Source organism: Nematostella vectensis, chromosome 9 (assembly GCF_932526225.1).
Source record: "Nematostella vectensis chromosome 9, jaNemVect1.1, whole genome shotgun sequence".
NCBI classification, from domain to species: Eukaryota; Metazoa; Cnidaria; class Anthozoa; order Actiniaria; family Edwardsiidae; genus Nematostella; species Nematostella vectensis.
In genome coordinates, this window is record NC_064042.1 from 2,524,952 (window position 1) to 2,539,165 (window position 14,214).

A 14,214-nucleotide genomic window follows, 5' to 3' on the forward strand; every position below is an offset into this window, starting at 1 on the left:
ACCAGACTCCCCCGTTTTTGGCGGGATGTTTTCACTTTCAGTTTCTTGGAACTCGAGAAAAATCCCCAAGATAATTTTATAACATGCAAGTAATAATACAGGCCTGAACTCAACGCAAAATGAGTAACACTTACGTCTCAAGGCATTCAGCGGCGCGTCGTAGTCGAAAAGGAGATCTCACTCACCCAGGAGATGGCGATGATGATGACCCAACAAGTTCACAACAAACTCCACAACAACAACCTCTACCGCGAGTAGAGAGGTGAGATGATTACTTATATGGTCTAAATTAAATGCAGACATGGGAAATAGGTCTCTTGTGATTCTAGTAATAGTATAGTGGAAGTAGAAAACCGAACGTAAACAAAACATTAAAAACATCCCATGTGCCATGGGGAATATTAGAAATGTTACCTAACATAACCTCGATGTCAAATCCCGATTGAATATGCATACTTAAATGATGTGGATTGATTTTGGATACATTTATATTGATTACTTGATTACTGGTTGATAACTTAAGACACCCTAAGAGATAGAAAAGGGATGTCACTTAGGTAAATTTTACGGTTGGTTGTCACTAGGATGCAAGCCCAAAAGGACACACGAGGATCAGTCAAACAAAACTGCAAGAGAAAAATCGCAGTTGCGTTCTCCTGTGCTTACTCTTGCATTCCAGTAAGAATCAGAAAATAAAGTGTGTTGCGCCGGCATCCTAGTGAGCCAACCTAACAGATAGGCCAAGAACATGTGGCATAGGGGAATCCCCTCTTACCCCTTGGCAAAAAAAAAAACATATGGCTGTGAAAATCATTGGGTAATAACATTACATTTTAAATCACACACTTAGACATGCTATTTCCAATTTTGATAGAATACTTTCTTAATTATTTTATCAACAGACGGGAAGCTTACACTATGATTCGACCTGATGAAAAGAAAAGAGAAAAAATCCTTCAAGGTATGTATGTAGTAGAGGCGTTATCATTTTGTAATTCAGATCAAAGAAGCCATTTTGTAAATATAACTTAGTGATAGCACAATTTATTAGATGTAATGATTTTTTTAAATACATATTTATTGTGTCATGTACAAGTTTTTTTTTGTTTACAACATCTCTCTTTTTTACATTTTTTTTATTATACTTGTTACGTTATTCCTTTTTTTCGTATTTCTTATTCTTTTTCTTTTTTTACATTTACTTTTCTTTTACATTACAAGTACACAGGAATTTACGAATACATATACCCATCACACTACACACAAACACGCGAAGGAGAAGGCAGACATGCTGCTTGAGGAGAAGAAAAAAAACTTATTTCAAAAACATTTTCCACTTTTCGTTGAACTGCTTCTCTTTGTGATTTTCCCTAGCTATGCCGCTCTCAATATTTAACTTGTCATTAAAAAGGGAAAGAAAAGCTTCAAAAGGAGCCAATTTGTTTGAAAAAATACTATATTTTGCAATGATTATTGGTGATTTACTCCTATAAACCTTTTTTCCTTTGGCTTATACCCATACAAAATTTCTCTAGGTGAAGGAAGAATCTCCAAACTAGACTTATCCCTAAACCATTTCAAGAAATAAGACCAAAATTTAATAGCCGTTCGGCATTTTGTAAAGATATGTTCTAGATTGTGCAGTTCATTGCAGAACTGGCAGTTTGGCGATTCAGAAAGATTCATTTTAAATAAAAGAGAATTAAAGGGTAAAATATTGTGCACTTGTACTGAATCTTGTACTGAAATGCAGATAATGAAGAGGAATGATTTTCCGTGTTGCGATAGAATCACTTAAAAAACGTTTGGCCCATGATAGTTTCAAAGACCTTTCAAAAGTATTGAAATCAATCATGTTCAGGCCGCCGTGTTTTTTCTCTCTGATTAGTGTAGATCGCTTTACCTTGTGGGTTTTACCATTCCAAACAAAGTAAAAAATGATGCTATCTATTTTCTTACCAAACCCGGGCGGCGACACTAGTGAGGTCATTGAGTAAACGAGTTTTGACAAACCCAGAGTTTTAACAATATTTATCCTTCCGAGTAAGGTGAGATTTCTACCCTTCCAAGTATGCAGCAGCTTTTGTAGACTTTCTGCTTTGTCTTCAAAATTAAACTTGTCGTTCATTTCATTGTCGTACGAGAAGGGCAACCAAGGGCTTTAATCGGATGCCTAGGCCAATTCACACCAAATGAAGTCTCGCGCTTCTCTTTATCGCGACCAAGCAATAGTGCGTCAGTTTTGGATTTATTAATCTCTGAACCGGACACACGTTTAAACTTATTCAACAGTTCAAATAATTTCTCGCAGGAGCATGCGTCTTTTAAAAAGACAGTCAAACCGTCTGCGTATATAGAATATTTAATCTCAGTAATTCCTTTAATAAATAAAAAGCACAATTCCTGAAAGCTTTTGTTGATCAGTATAATAAAGGATATCATTGATTAATCGAATATTTTCGCCAATAAATCTGCCTTCAATATAACCCGTTTGGTTTGGTTGAATAAAAGCAGGGGGCACCTTTTTCATTCTTTGTGCTATAGCAGCGGTCGCTTTTTCATAATCGGTGTTTAGTAGTGTTACCGGTCGCCAATTCTCTAATTTTTTCTTGTTCTTATTTTTCTTTGGAATGAGAGATATGATGCCTCTTCTCTGTTCGACGGACATTTTGCCGGTTCGAAAGGCATGATTAAAACTTTCCACAAGGGGTGAATTAATTTGATCCTAAAAAAATCGGTAAAATTTATACAATAAGCCATCAGACCCAGGTGTTTTATTATTTTGGGTGTTTTTCAAAACTTCATGACATTCTTCCGGAGAAAGTTAACCTTCTCAGCTCTCGGCGAAGGTTTGTAATGATCAAAAGCCCATCCCTCTTATTTTTATTTATTGAGATATTTTCAATTAATTTCAGTTGCAAGGACAGAAGAAGAGAATGCTCACAAAAGAAAGCTAAACAAACAGACAACACCTATTAAAATAACACCAAGCCCTCTAGGGGGAGGGCAATCATCAGAACAAGATGCCAAGTTAAGATTACAGAGAGAAAACGAGCGCAAAACAAGACAAAAAGCTCTGGAGGTGAAGGTGAGATTTTGTATGTCTTGAAAATATACCTGTCTAAATATGCTACAAAGTGAAGTACTACAGTAAGTGTTTGCAGGTTTGTTTAATTTAAATAGCTTTTAGCTCTCTCCAACTTGCCAGCAACTGGTGTATAGACAGCCCTGCCCAACTTGAACAATAAGCCCACCTAAGTAAGCTTGAACAAAAAGTGTTTTGAGGAATTTACTGTATCAAACTTGCATAACTGATTGTTTTGACTTATAAACAAATATTTATAACAGGTGTCAAGAAGACGTAAATGGTCTATCTAGGAACCCCATTCATAAACTTACTCCAAATATAAACCCACCAACAAGTCTTAGAAAAAGTATGAACGAATGACCAATGATCTAGTATGTACTCATTTTTACAGAAAAAGCGTGAGGAATACAGAAAAAAGGAGAAAGAAAGAGAAGATGAAGAGATTACAAAGAAAAAAGCTCTTGCACGAGAGCAGGTTTGTGCCTTTTTTACAAAGTTTTGTATGGACTTTTTATAATTTATAAATACCTTTTTGTTCAAGGCTGAGAAAAATGCAAGGAAAGATTCCCTGAAAAAGGAGGAAATGAGACGGTAAAAGCGAGCAGATAATTTAGATGATATTTTCATATCCAACATGTTATTTCTGAAAATCTTATCCTTTCTGACAAACCTTACTTTGATATTGCTTTCTTTCTTGCAGTCATAATGTTGAATACTTTGAAAGCAAATTTAGTGGAATGAATACTCAAACACAAGAAGGTTGGTAAATACAGTATCACTCACTGCTCTTAGTATCATCATATTGTAAGCAGGGGCGTAGCCAGGGGGGTGGCCCGGGCCCCCCTTCTAACAGTCAAAAATACAGTAAATGTATGAGACATAATCTATAATACAGGAGGAAATGCCTTGAAAGGGCCTTTAGGGTCCCCTCCTGTTGAAAATCCTGGCTATGCCGCTGGTAAGGTATCTTTAACAGAATTTTATTTATTATGTTAACAAATCTAATTTAAACTATCAACATTTTTTTTCAGATTGCTCTACTAGTGTGGGGACCCTAACAGGTGGCCTGGAGCAGCTTAGCCGTCGATACCCAAGCTACGCCCCTGATTACCTGTCAGGGATGCTCAGATCATGTGGTGGATCAGTAGAGAATGTAATAGATTTATTGGACAGTATCCAGTAGCTATTTTGCAGGTAGTTAAAATGATTGATATTGGGTTATCAGGGCTCCACCATCCTCAGGGACCCAGGGTGGCGCATAGACTTGAAATGGGAGTATGCGTTAAGACAAAAGACTTTTCTCTGGTCTGCACCAGTTCTGGTCTCCATGTCATCCTGAGTCCCTGAGGCAGGGGTTCCACTGCAGGTAATAGGCACTTTTACTTACCACATTACTAAGTCATTAGCAAACCTGCATCTTATAAACAAGTAAAAAAAATATTTAAAGTAGAAACAAAGATCTAACCTTTTTCATTTTGGCAATACATTGGAATGTGACAAGTTTGTTATTGCAATTTTGCAATCAAAATTTTGAGGGTGAGCTACATTTTTGACCAAAATTCATGTGAATCTAGAGTCTCCTAGATAAATACACCCAAACTTTTTTGGAAGATACAGTATTATCCTATGACAATTGTTGGCCGCTTATTTAGTGGCAGTCTTGAATTTGGAGTAGCATAAGCAGATTAAACAATGTTATGTTTCTGTGAGTGTTTGGCTTTTTAAACACTAACAGATAGAGTTTCATTGTTTGAATATTAAGGACCAAAATACCAGTACTTTACTAGAACAATTCCTGGAAACTTGATTTTGTTTTTAATTGTGTACATAGTATTGTTAGGCCTAGGGTTAACATTAATGATAGTGCATTTTTTGGAGTGGAATTACACATAAAAAGGCATTTATTTTGTAGGGTAGACTCTTTTATACTGTACAATTGAAAATATAAATTAAATAACACATCTTATTAATTTGTATTATTCCCTCTAGAGACACAAACGTCATTCCATAAGGGTATCCCCTCGTTCAAGAGAAGTATACTCTACCTCACCGATAACTTTCTTATTTTTCTTTTTGCCTGCATTAAATACAAAGATAGCTAATAGCACGATGGGTGCTATAAGAAAGAATTCCAAAGCTGGATGAAAGTCCATGAACAATACTGATGATGTGATGATAAGGACATTTGTTAACTGAAATGACATTACTTGAAACATATTGTCCCGGAATTTAAGAATAAGTGCTACAGTTAGTCCATATGCAGCAGTGACAATAATGAGAAGGAAAGACTGGGTGTTATGTCCATGAAAAAACCCACACCTCCACACATGATTCCTGAAGTCCGACCTCAAAACAAGTGGGACAGTATTAAACAAAATCCCAAAAGCATACAGCTTGCTGTTCTGGAGGTAAATGCTATCATCCATTCCGGAACCTTCTTTGAAGATCTTTTCATTGTAGATGTTTGCAGAGGATGACATTAAACACTGAATCAAAACCAGCACATGTCCCTTGTTCATTTGGAATGATGATGTTTCCACTTCTGCAACACTTGTGTAGTTTTCAGCAACTAGAACTCGCCTACAGATCTCTGGCATATCAACATCTTCAGAGGGTTTGTCTTGGACAACATGCTGATGGTGCTTCAGCTGCCCTGTGTCTGGATTCTGATTGGATAGAGCCACTATTGATAGGAATAGAATCACCAGTGATGCCCACTGTGTTCGAGACAATTTTCGTCTGAAACACAAAGAAAATTCCATAACTTCATTAGAGGAACCATACATTTCCGAGAATACATCAAAGATGCATAACATATTTTCAAAAAATCACAGAATAAAAATCTGACTTACTTTAATACTATTCTGAAGAGGATAGCGGTTGTGATGATGACAAAGTTGCCCATGAGGCTGTATACTGCCTGTAACACAAAGATAAGGTTTAGAAGGTATTCTGACATCATTTGGCCACTTAGACTTATATTCCACAAAATGAATATAACCCAGTCTTCAGGGATAATTCCATACCTGCAACTCTCCCACATTGTGGGAGTCTCAAGATTGTTAACCTTTTCTCAAGCCTAATTTTCTTGACAATATCCATACATTTACTGTATTCTCCCGCATTAGCTATCTTTGGTACTTCTGATACATTCACTGTATTTTCCCAAGATTTTTCCAAAAGCGAGGTTGACAGCTATGTAATTCTGCTATACATGTTATTATCAATTACTGTAGAATTTCCATAAAGGTTTGCTGGGTTGTTCAAATATCCTTTTTGCCAAACAACAGCAGTTATCAAACTAGATTAATCCAATATCCAGCTAATTACCATGAATCTCAAGATCCCACAAAAATGCATAATTGAAAAAACGAGGTCAATATTGAGCTCTCAAAGATCAAATTAATAAGACTTTGGTAATCAAACACCCATATTTTATATTCTAACTTGAGGGAGAACAAATTTTCTAGCACTTGGGGCAAATCTTACACCCTAGGGGATAGGAAGGGCATATGTGACTTTCAGTGGAGAAGTCCCCCCTCTCCGGGGTATTTCTACTATATAAAGGATACTCACAGGAGATAAGTTGACGAGAATATAGAACCCAAGGAGGTTATCAAAGAAGTAAAGCAGGCCGGGGACAGACCACTTGAACAGCTGCAGCCATTGTATCCCAGCAAAGGAGATGATATCCTTACGACGTTTACCCTCTGTGATGATAAAAAGATCAAGATGCATGGTTATGCCTAGCGGGAGGCTCAGAGGGACCCCTCTGCCAGCAAAAATTGGGTAATTTCTTATTGAAGGATCGTCAAATAGTAGTCTTTTCCCATGTGATACCAATGACTGTGAACTTCCCCTCCTTTACCCCCGTTAGCAAATCCTGGGTATGCACCTGAGCTAAATCACTATTTCCAGGTATATACTTGAAACTTGAAACCTAGTTGTTGTTCTTTTCTCAATTGTTTATCCAATTTTGTTTTATCCAATTTTTATAATTGTTTTTGATGGTGGTGGGGAGGGTAGGGGCAGTTTACAGAATTTGTTTATGACCAAATTTTAATCAGTAGAGTTGTTTTTGAAGTAAAAGTTGGATTTTAGCCACAAAGTTCTGCAATTCTAAAAGTTTGCATTCAGGTTATGATATTTTCAGGTTTTTCGAGAACTAAATAATCAATGACCCTTGTCCAAGGGTTTCTTGTAAACCACAGGACTACCGTAATACCAAAATGCTTGCATATATCGACCAATCGAGTTTGACCATTTTCGTGCGAATTGTTGAGAAATTGGCTCATACTTTGGAGCCGTTTTCACACAAGTTTGTAAGTTGGCGTTGTAAATCATGCCGGCCACAATACAAACTTCAAGGCTCATCAAAGAGAATTTTTAGGCGCTCTGTGGTCAGGATACAATGGAATAAAAATGCTGGCCTCTCAAATAGTTGAAATTGATGTTCTTGACATTGAACCATTAGTCCAGTCAATTTAGTGTTTTAGAAAGGGAACATGGTGAAAATTTCAATCAAATTTTTTACCATTTTATCATATTTTATCAAATAGATATAAACTGAGATTGTACAAGCATAATATCGATTGAATATATTATTCAGAATATTTGTTACAAAGTTGAAGTTTGTTACAAAGTTGAATTTCTGGGAAAACAGACTTATTTTACTCATCATTTTTTTTCGTTTACAACAGGGTACCCAACAACAATAAAAGAACAAAAGAACACACACATCTTCGAGCAAAACTCTTTTTATTTGCCAATCCCCCCACCCCACCCCCCTCTCATCCCATACCCCCACCCCTCCTCCACTAAAATAATCTCCCGGTTTTTCAAGTCTGGGGGTTGGCAGGTATGTTACAAATTCACAGAAACATTATAATGGTAACACACTTTTTTTTTTCAATCTATCGATCTTTTTTTAGCTGGATCACACAATATGAAGGAAACGAATAGCTTACCTTTATATAGAAGTATGTAAAAGGAGATTGACAAGCAGAAAACAAACTTAATAAACTCTGCCATAACATTAACAGTTACAGGTAGATAATCGTAGCCACCATCTGCAATAAATTGAAAGAGAAAATATTTTCGTGATCCCTGAAACCTTTCACGTCACTCGGCCCGACCACCTCCAGCTGGAGAAATATCTCACCTCTCATAGAAAACTTGATCAAGAAAGTTCTGCTACATCCTAAACAAATAAACAAACCGGCTAGAGCGATGGTATGAAAAAGACTAGCGGGATTAAAGATTACGTGGTGTGCTCTGTAGAGGGTAAAGGCTATGTTCCCCGAACAAGCGGGGAGAGCCGCCATCTTAACAACTCCTCCGTTAGAATACTTTATGAAAGTTTTGCCATGGTACTCAAATAGAAGAAACGTTTTACATTCGAGTAACATGAAGTATCAGGCTCAGGCTCAATAATTGGTCAGCGTATTCGCACAAGACCATGCGCATTCTTGAACAATTATCAAAATGGCGGACAGCGATGATGAAGATTTCGTGTATCTTGGAACTGCATTCAAGCAGTTTGAACCAGATGCACCGCGTAAGAAAGCAGTCCCCGTTCACGAGCAAGTAGTGACAGATGATCGCGGGAGACGGCGTTTTCATGGCGCCTTCACTGGCGGATTCTCCGCTGGTTACTTCAACACAGTCGATACGAAAGAAGGATGGACCCCCAGTACTTTCAAATCCTCACGTTCGAGGCGTGACTCCAGCAAAAACGCTACACAAAGACCCGAGGATTTCATGGATGAGGAAGATCTGGGCGAATTTGGTATCGCACCCCAAAGGGTTATCACCACCGAGAAGTTTTTATCGAGTGATGATCGGCAAAGGAAACGTCAGTATGATCAACCTTGCGCAGTATCGGACAGACAGACTGCAGATCCCCTGCTACAACACCTTGTAGTCCCTGTGAAGATGTCGATTGGTAACAGGTTGCTGACCCAGATGGGCTGGAGGGAGGGGCAAGGAATTGGTCCTCGAGTCAGGCAGAATAAGAAGAAGGTGATTGTATTTGAACTATATAAGGTAGTGCCAGGGATTTCATTAATGCACTAGTCATTTAAAACCCCCACCCCCATGGTCCCGGGAAGTGTGGGGTTGACGTGGGGACTTTTGAGCAAGAATTTGTCCAGAGGGGGTGGGGGAATCGACAGTTTTTGACTCTAAGACTTGTCCCCACCATGGAGGCTTGGGGACAAATGAATAACATCACAAATGTACTTTGCAAAAGCCATGTCAGTTTCTGGTTCGAGACTCTTTCTCTTCTGTAGCAAGCAATTCCATGTATCAGCGTGTGGCAAGCTGCATGGTGAAATGTGCAAAAACGAATATGAATGATAACTAATGCCAGATGAAGATCATTTCTTTTTCTTTCTTTTTTTTGGTAACTGTTATCTTAGTAGTACTAACGACTCTCCGAAATGTACTGGCTTTGAAAGAGTAAGGCTTATTTCAGATGACTTGTTGTCGGGTAGTTGCCTATAGTTTACATCCCGAGGGGTAGGGGTATTTGACTGCAGTTTTGTCCTGAGGGGGTGGGGGCTTTTCTCTGTTTTGTACAGGGTCAAAGTCTAATCCCCCACCCTTCCCCGGGACCATGGGGGTGGGGGTTTCAATTGACTAGTGAATAAGTTTCAGAGTAGGCGGTGGAGATTGTTAAGTAGGCAGTGGATGTTGTTGTTTTTATTAGTTTAAATAAAATCATAATCAACTTTTTTAAAGGTAGCCTGCACTAAAAAAAAAGTAGCTGGTGGTTCCGCTGGCCACTGGGCCTTAATGAAACCCTTGAGCAGTGCCTATTATATGACCGTCCCCTTTTATCAGAAACAAACTTTTAAATATCTAAACAAAAACAAAAACAAGCCGAAAGAAAAAAAAACAACATTCAGAAAACATGTTTTTCAAAGCATTTTACTCTCACACACTGCAAAGTGTGAATTTGAGTGATCGCCAAGTGAACACATATTTTGCTGTGCAGCTTTTCACATGGACGAAACATGTATTTTGAATGGAATGAAATGAAATTTGAAAAAATTGTAAGATGTATGTTTCTCCCTGAAAATTTCTTCTAACAAATATAATAGCAGAGGTTGAATTAACCAAATGTTTGATATGGTTTGTTGAGAGTTGATGTTTTTCCTTTTAGGTTTATGGCTGCTCTAGGCCTGATGATGCAGAAGAAGAGGATATATATGCCATTGGTCTGATGTTTGCCCCAAAAGATGTGGAGTCTGTTTCGTATGCCTCAAAAGACAACATGCACGGTATTGGCTACAGTGGGCTTAACCCACGGGCTGCACTCATGTCCAAACAGGACTTACTAGGGGCGGGACCATCACAGCCAAGCAGAGGGGTTTACGGCATTCGAGGACAGGTGGGTGAAGCAAATGTTAAATAAAGTCAATTGACAAAGGTTGTTGGCGACTGGCTTCACAGCCTTAAGATGTTGTGTTGTTATGATAGTTCTCATCTCAAAATTTTCTGATTTAAAGGCATTTGGTACTGGGGTTTTTGAGGAGGAGGATGATGACGTCTATGCTCAGGACATCATGTCCAACTATGACATACCTAAGAACATTTCTGCCGCCAAGAAGGCCAGTCCACGGAAAGACACACTGTTTGGGTGGACAGGGCCCCCTCAAGCAAGCGATCAAGGTATATGGTATGGGATTCTATTAGGATAATGATGGATATCATTTGGGTTAGCAAACTATCAAACAATGAACCAATAAATTTATCAATAAACTTGTAGGATATCTTGTTGCAGTAAGTTTTACTTCGCAGGCTTGCAAGCCAATCTGAGGTTTTTCTCTGTGCAATTGAAACAAACTGTCTGACTAAATGTAGAGAATAGTTGAAAAAAGGCTTGTAAAAAAGACATTTTGGCTTATTGTGAGTTATTGTTTCTGTACCCCAAAGATTTCCTATTTCTCTTTTTCTCTAGGTGGGTTGTTGTCATTATTCAGTGCTGCTAAAAAAGCAGCTCCTGCTAGGAAATTCTACCCTCCCCCCGTCATTCCAAGAGACTATCATCCCTTCAGAAAACCTGACGAGTCAGAGAAACCGCAGAAGGAAAACAGCAGTGTTACGCTCAATCAGAAAAGCACACGCCTTACGGCTGAGGAGAGAGGGAAGATCCTTGGTGAAGAGGCACTGCCAACGCCCAAGAAATCAGTATTTGATTACATATCAAAGGAGGACCAGAGTAGAATAAAATCATCAAAGGACGCGAAAGAAAAAACTGTAACATCAAATAATAGTTCTGAGAGTTCCATGTTAAGCAGGGCAATCCCCACTGTGAAGTTAACCAGTGGAAGCTTCAAGCCCTTTGCTAAAGATCCTGCAAAACAAGAACGCTACGAGCGCTTTTTGAGCGGAGAAATCACTTCTACAGCACCTACAGGAAATGCGCTGACAGAATGGGAACGAGAACGAGAACGAGAGGAGTTTGCACGTGCTGCGATCCTATATCGGCCACTCAACCAAGCCATGGCATCTCGTTTCACCTCCGCAAAACAATCAGACGAACTATCTTTTTCAGATCCTGTAAGCGAGAAGGTTATGGACAAGTCAGACCAATTTAAAGCTGCTGAAAAGAAGATGTTTGGGGCCTTGACGCGTGAACGATTTCAGTGGCACCCAGACAGGGTGTTATGTAAGAGGTTTAATATACCGGACCCCTATCCTGGCTCAGGGGTGGTGGGCGTGCCCCTGACTCAGCAGGCGGGACGGGGTTGGAGGGATAAACCGGAAAGTGTGCAACTTAAGGCTATTCTTCCGACCTCCGCATCTATGGGACAGAAAGAAGCCTCTTGCGCAGGGCATGTCGATTTCGTGGTGGAAGCTAGTCTGGGAGAAAAAGTTCGTTCAGAAAAGGCTGGTAATGATAAGGAACATCAAACATCCAGTACTAGCGGCGATACTAGAGCTTGCAATGCTGAGCCTGATGCTGACACGAGTACTGGGAAATCCTCCGCGTTACTATCAGGGTTCCAATCACTTGCTCAAAGACATAAGGCAACGGAGAAAGCCGTAGATGGTATTCCAGGAAGCAGCGGCGCAGGTAAGGTGGGTGATTCCTCACAAGAGAGTGGACCTGTTGCTGATAGCAACGTGGTCCAAAGGCCGTCCATGGACATCTTTAAGGCAATATTCGCCGAGAGCTCTTCAGATGAGAGCGAACAAAGCGACTCTGAGCACGAGAACACGAACGAAAGTCGTTCGACAGTCGGGCCAGAGCCAGAGCAGTCGAGACTGTCGGTCATACCCGAGCCCAAGCACGAGGTAATTACGAACTTTCCACGAACATCGACGATAGACATCGGGGAGAGTTCGGTTAAAGAATCTAATGAGCTTGATAATAATGCTAAACAAGATGGTAAATCTTCTATATTGGGTTTGCGAACGAAAGATTTGGAATCTGACGCTCAAAGAACTGATTTTGATATTCCAAAGATTCAGTTCTCCTTACCGTCCAAGACAAAGAAACCTTCTGATACCGAGGCTTACGGACCTGCGCTTCCACAAAGTTCGGTTCCAGTTAGTTCCAAACAATGCGTCAATACTATAACAATTAGTAAGGTTTCCGCCGAGAGATCGGACGAGGATGAATACGTAGAAAGGACTGTGAAAAAGAAAAGCCATAAAAACAAGACACGCAATAAAACTGACACGGATTCGAGCGACGTGGATACTGGAAGACATGTTAAGCGCAAGGAGAAAAAGAGAAAGGAAAAAAAGAGACGCCGGGAAAAAGATAGCAATGAAAAGACAAGAGTTTCCAAGTCAAGCAAAAATTTCAAGGCAGCCGAGAGTGAAAAAAAGAAGAGAAAGAAGAAGAAAAAATATAGAGGTCATTCATCTGATTACAGTACGAGTGACGATAGCTCCGACGGTGAACGCCGAGAGCGTAGCACCAGTAGAAAAGACAAGAAAAAGAATAAGAAAGCTCAGCGAGAGTATTCAGACACCAGTAGCGGTAGTGAGGGAGAAAGTGATAGCAGGGATAATAGGGCCAAAGAACGGGCAAGTGAGAAAAGCAAATTAAGCGATAAAAGTAGGACAAGTGAGAATACACCTGATCCGAAAGAGATCATGAATAAGCTAAATAACATCCGGGCTTTCAAAGAACAAAGACGCATGCGTGCTTCTGATTTCATGTGATTGCGCCCGCGTGACACATCGTTATTAGGGTAGCGGATTTATCTTGGGAAGTAATATTTTGCAATAAAGTATTATTGATTATTGATGGAGGGTTTTTGTGAAAGTATTCAAATGCAAGTTCGTAGAGAATTAAAACTTGCTCTGAACCACCCTCTCCCCAACCCCTACTCTGCAAAAGTACAAAAATGTTATCATTGTTTTCACCACCACCCTGGTAGGCATCTTATAATTTAAGAAAAAAAAGCTTGGAGTAGCCCTCCCCTTGGCCCTTTTGGGAGCTCTAGGACTATTGTCATCGTAACAAGAGTGGCAGCGTAAAGCTTTACGGCTAAGCTGGAGATTTCGGCCCCAGCACCGTTACCAAGCGAACTACACAACACAAAGGAACCTGAGGTACCCGCGCATTAATGGGGAGGCAATAACCAGGATCCGGATATCTGGGTCTTTCCACGCTTGCGCCTCTTGGGAATAGATGTGTTGATATAGTAATGTAGTGATTTCCTCATCATGTGCAGCACACTACGACCTAGGTCTACATTACTGCCTTTAGCATTAGTACTTCTTTGTCCAGTCAAGCACGTGCATATGACATTTTTTGTGACCATAACAACAAAAGCAAGCTACATTACAATGCACGCAACCTAGGATGCTTTGTGTTATTTCGTTTTAGAAAACACTGTGAATAAACCTCTCGTTTTAAACTACTCTCGGCGAATTTCTTAGGAGCATATTCAGATTCTAAGGTTCATATTTTCCTTGGCACAGCCATCGGTTGTGGGGGGACTTCAACCTAAATATAGTCCAAGAATTATAAATAATGCGATTTGAAGTGTAGAGTCTCACACACTGTAATGACGCACTTTGTAATAAAAAAGCTTACGCACTATGCTATAAAATCTGACGCATATAAAGCTAGAGTCGGGATTTAAATAAAACGCGGTATC

General features: G+C 39.5%; 3 protein-coding genes across 3 annotated transcripts; 2 read left to right on the forward strand and 1 right to left on the reverse strand.

The window, feature by feature from the left end:
- The first annotated feature begins 10 nt into the window (after positions 1–10).
- LOC5511676 (vicilin-like seed storage protein At2g18540) lies at positions 11–5,054 on the forward strand. Its single transcript, XM_048732318.1, has 7 exons — positions 11–262; positions 903–961; positions 2,916–3,088; positions 3,480–3,563; positions 3,630–3,679; positions 3,789–3,847; positions 4,120–5,054. Exons 1-7 carry the CDS (start codon positions 120–122, stop codon positions 4,269–4,271), a joined length of 720 nt encoding a protein of 239 aa, XP_048588275.1. The 5' UTR covers positions 11–119; the 3' UTR covers positions 4,272–5,054.
- Positions 4,972–8,467, reverse strand: LOC5511645 (probable UDP-sugar transporter protein SLC35A5). The gene is made up of 5 exons (XM_032381012.2): positions 8,250–8,467; positions 8,056–8,157; positions 6,665–6,798; positions 5,941–6,008; positions 4,972–5,827 (listed from the first exon to the last, which is right to left on the reverse strand). The coding sequence occupies exons 1-5, from the start codon at positions 8,410–8,412 to the stop codon at positions 5,089–5,091; spliced, it is 1,206 nt and encodes a 401-aa protein (XP_032236903.2). The 5' UTR covers positions 8,413–8,467; the 3' UTR covers positions 4,972–5,088.
- Positions 8,468–8,545: 78 nt separating this feature from the next.
- Positions 8,546–13,353, forward strand: LOC5511675 (G patch domain-containing protein 1). The gene is made up of 4 exons (XM_032381011.2): positions 8,546–9,109; positions 10,254–10,481; positions 10,600–10,762; positions 11,052–13,353. The coding sequence occupies exons 1-4, from the start codon at positions 8,573–8,575 to the stop codon at positions 13,268–13,270; spliced, it is 3,147 nt and encodes a 1,048-aa protein (XP_032236902.2). The 5' UTR covers positions 8,546–8,572; the 3' UTR covers positions 13,271–13,353.
- Positions 13,354–14,214: the final 861 nt, after the last annotated feature.

Bases quoted from the DNA above. Each gene is read 5' to 3' on its own strand.
- LOC5511676 (XM_048732318.1), top strand. From the start codon at position 120: ATGAGTAACACTTACGTCTCAAGGCATTCAGCGGCGCGTCGTAGTCGA. The intron at 263-902 runs GTGAGATGATTA...TTTTATCAACAG, and splicing joins CCTCTACCGCGAGTAGAGAG to ACGGGAAGCTTACACTATGA. The intron at 3,848-4,119 runs GTTGGTAAATAC...ATTTTTTTTCAG, and splicing joins GAATACTCAAACACAAGAAG to ATTGCTCTACTAGTGTGGGG.
- LOC5511645 (XM_032381012.2), bottom strand. From the start codon at position 8,412: ATGGCGGCTCTCCCCGCTTGTTCGGGGAACATAGCCTTTACCCTCTAC. The intron at 8,158-8,249 runs GTGAGATATTTC...AATTTATTGCAG, and splicing joins GATCAAGTTTTCTATGAGAG to ATGGTGGCTACGATTATCTA. The intron at 5,828-5,940 runs GTAAGTCAGATT...TTTGTGTTTCAG, and splicing joins CTCTTCAGAATAGTATTAAA to ACGAAAATTGTCTCGAACAC.
- LOC5511675 (XM_032381011.2), top strand. From the start codon at position 8,573: ATGGCGGACAGCGATGATGAAGATTTCGTGTATCTTGGAACTGCATTC. The intron at 10,482-10,599 runs GTGGGTGAAGCA...TCTGATTTAAAG, and splicing joins TTTACGGCATTCGAGGACAG to GCATTTGGTACTGGGGTTTT. The intron at 10,763-11,051 runs GTATATGGTATG...CTTTTTCTCTAG, and splicing joins CCCTCAAGCAAGCGATCAAG to GTGGGTTGTTGTCATTATTC.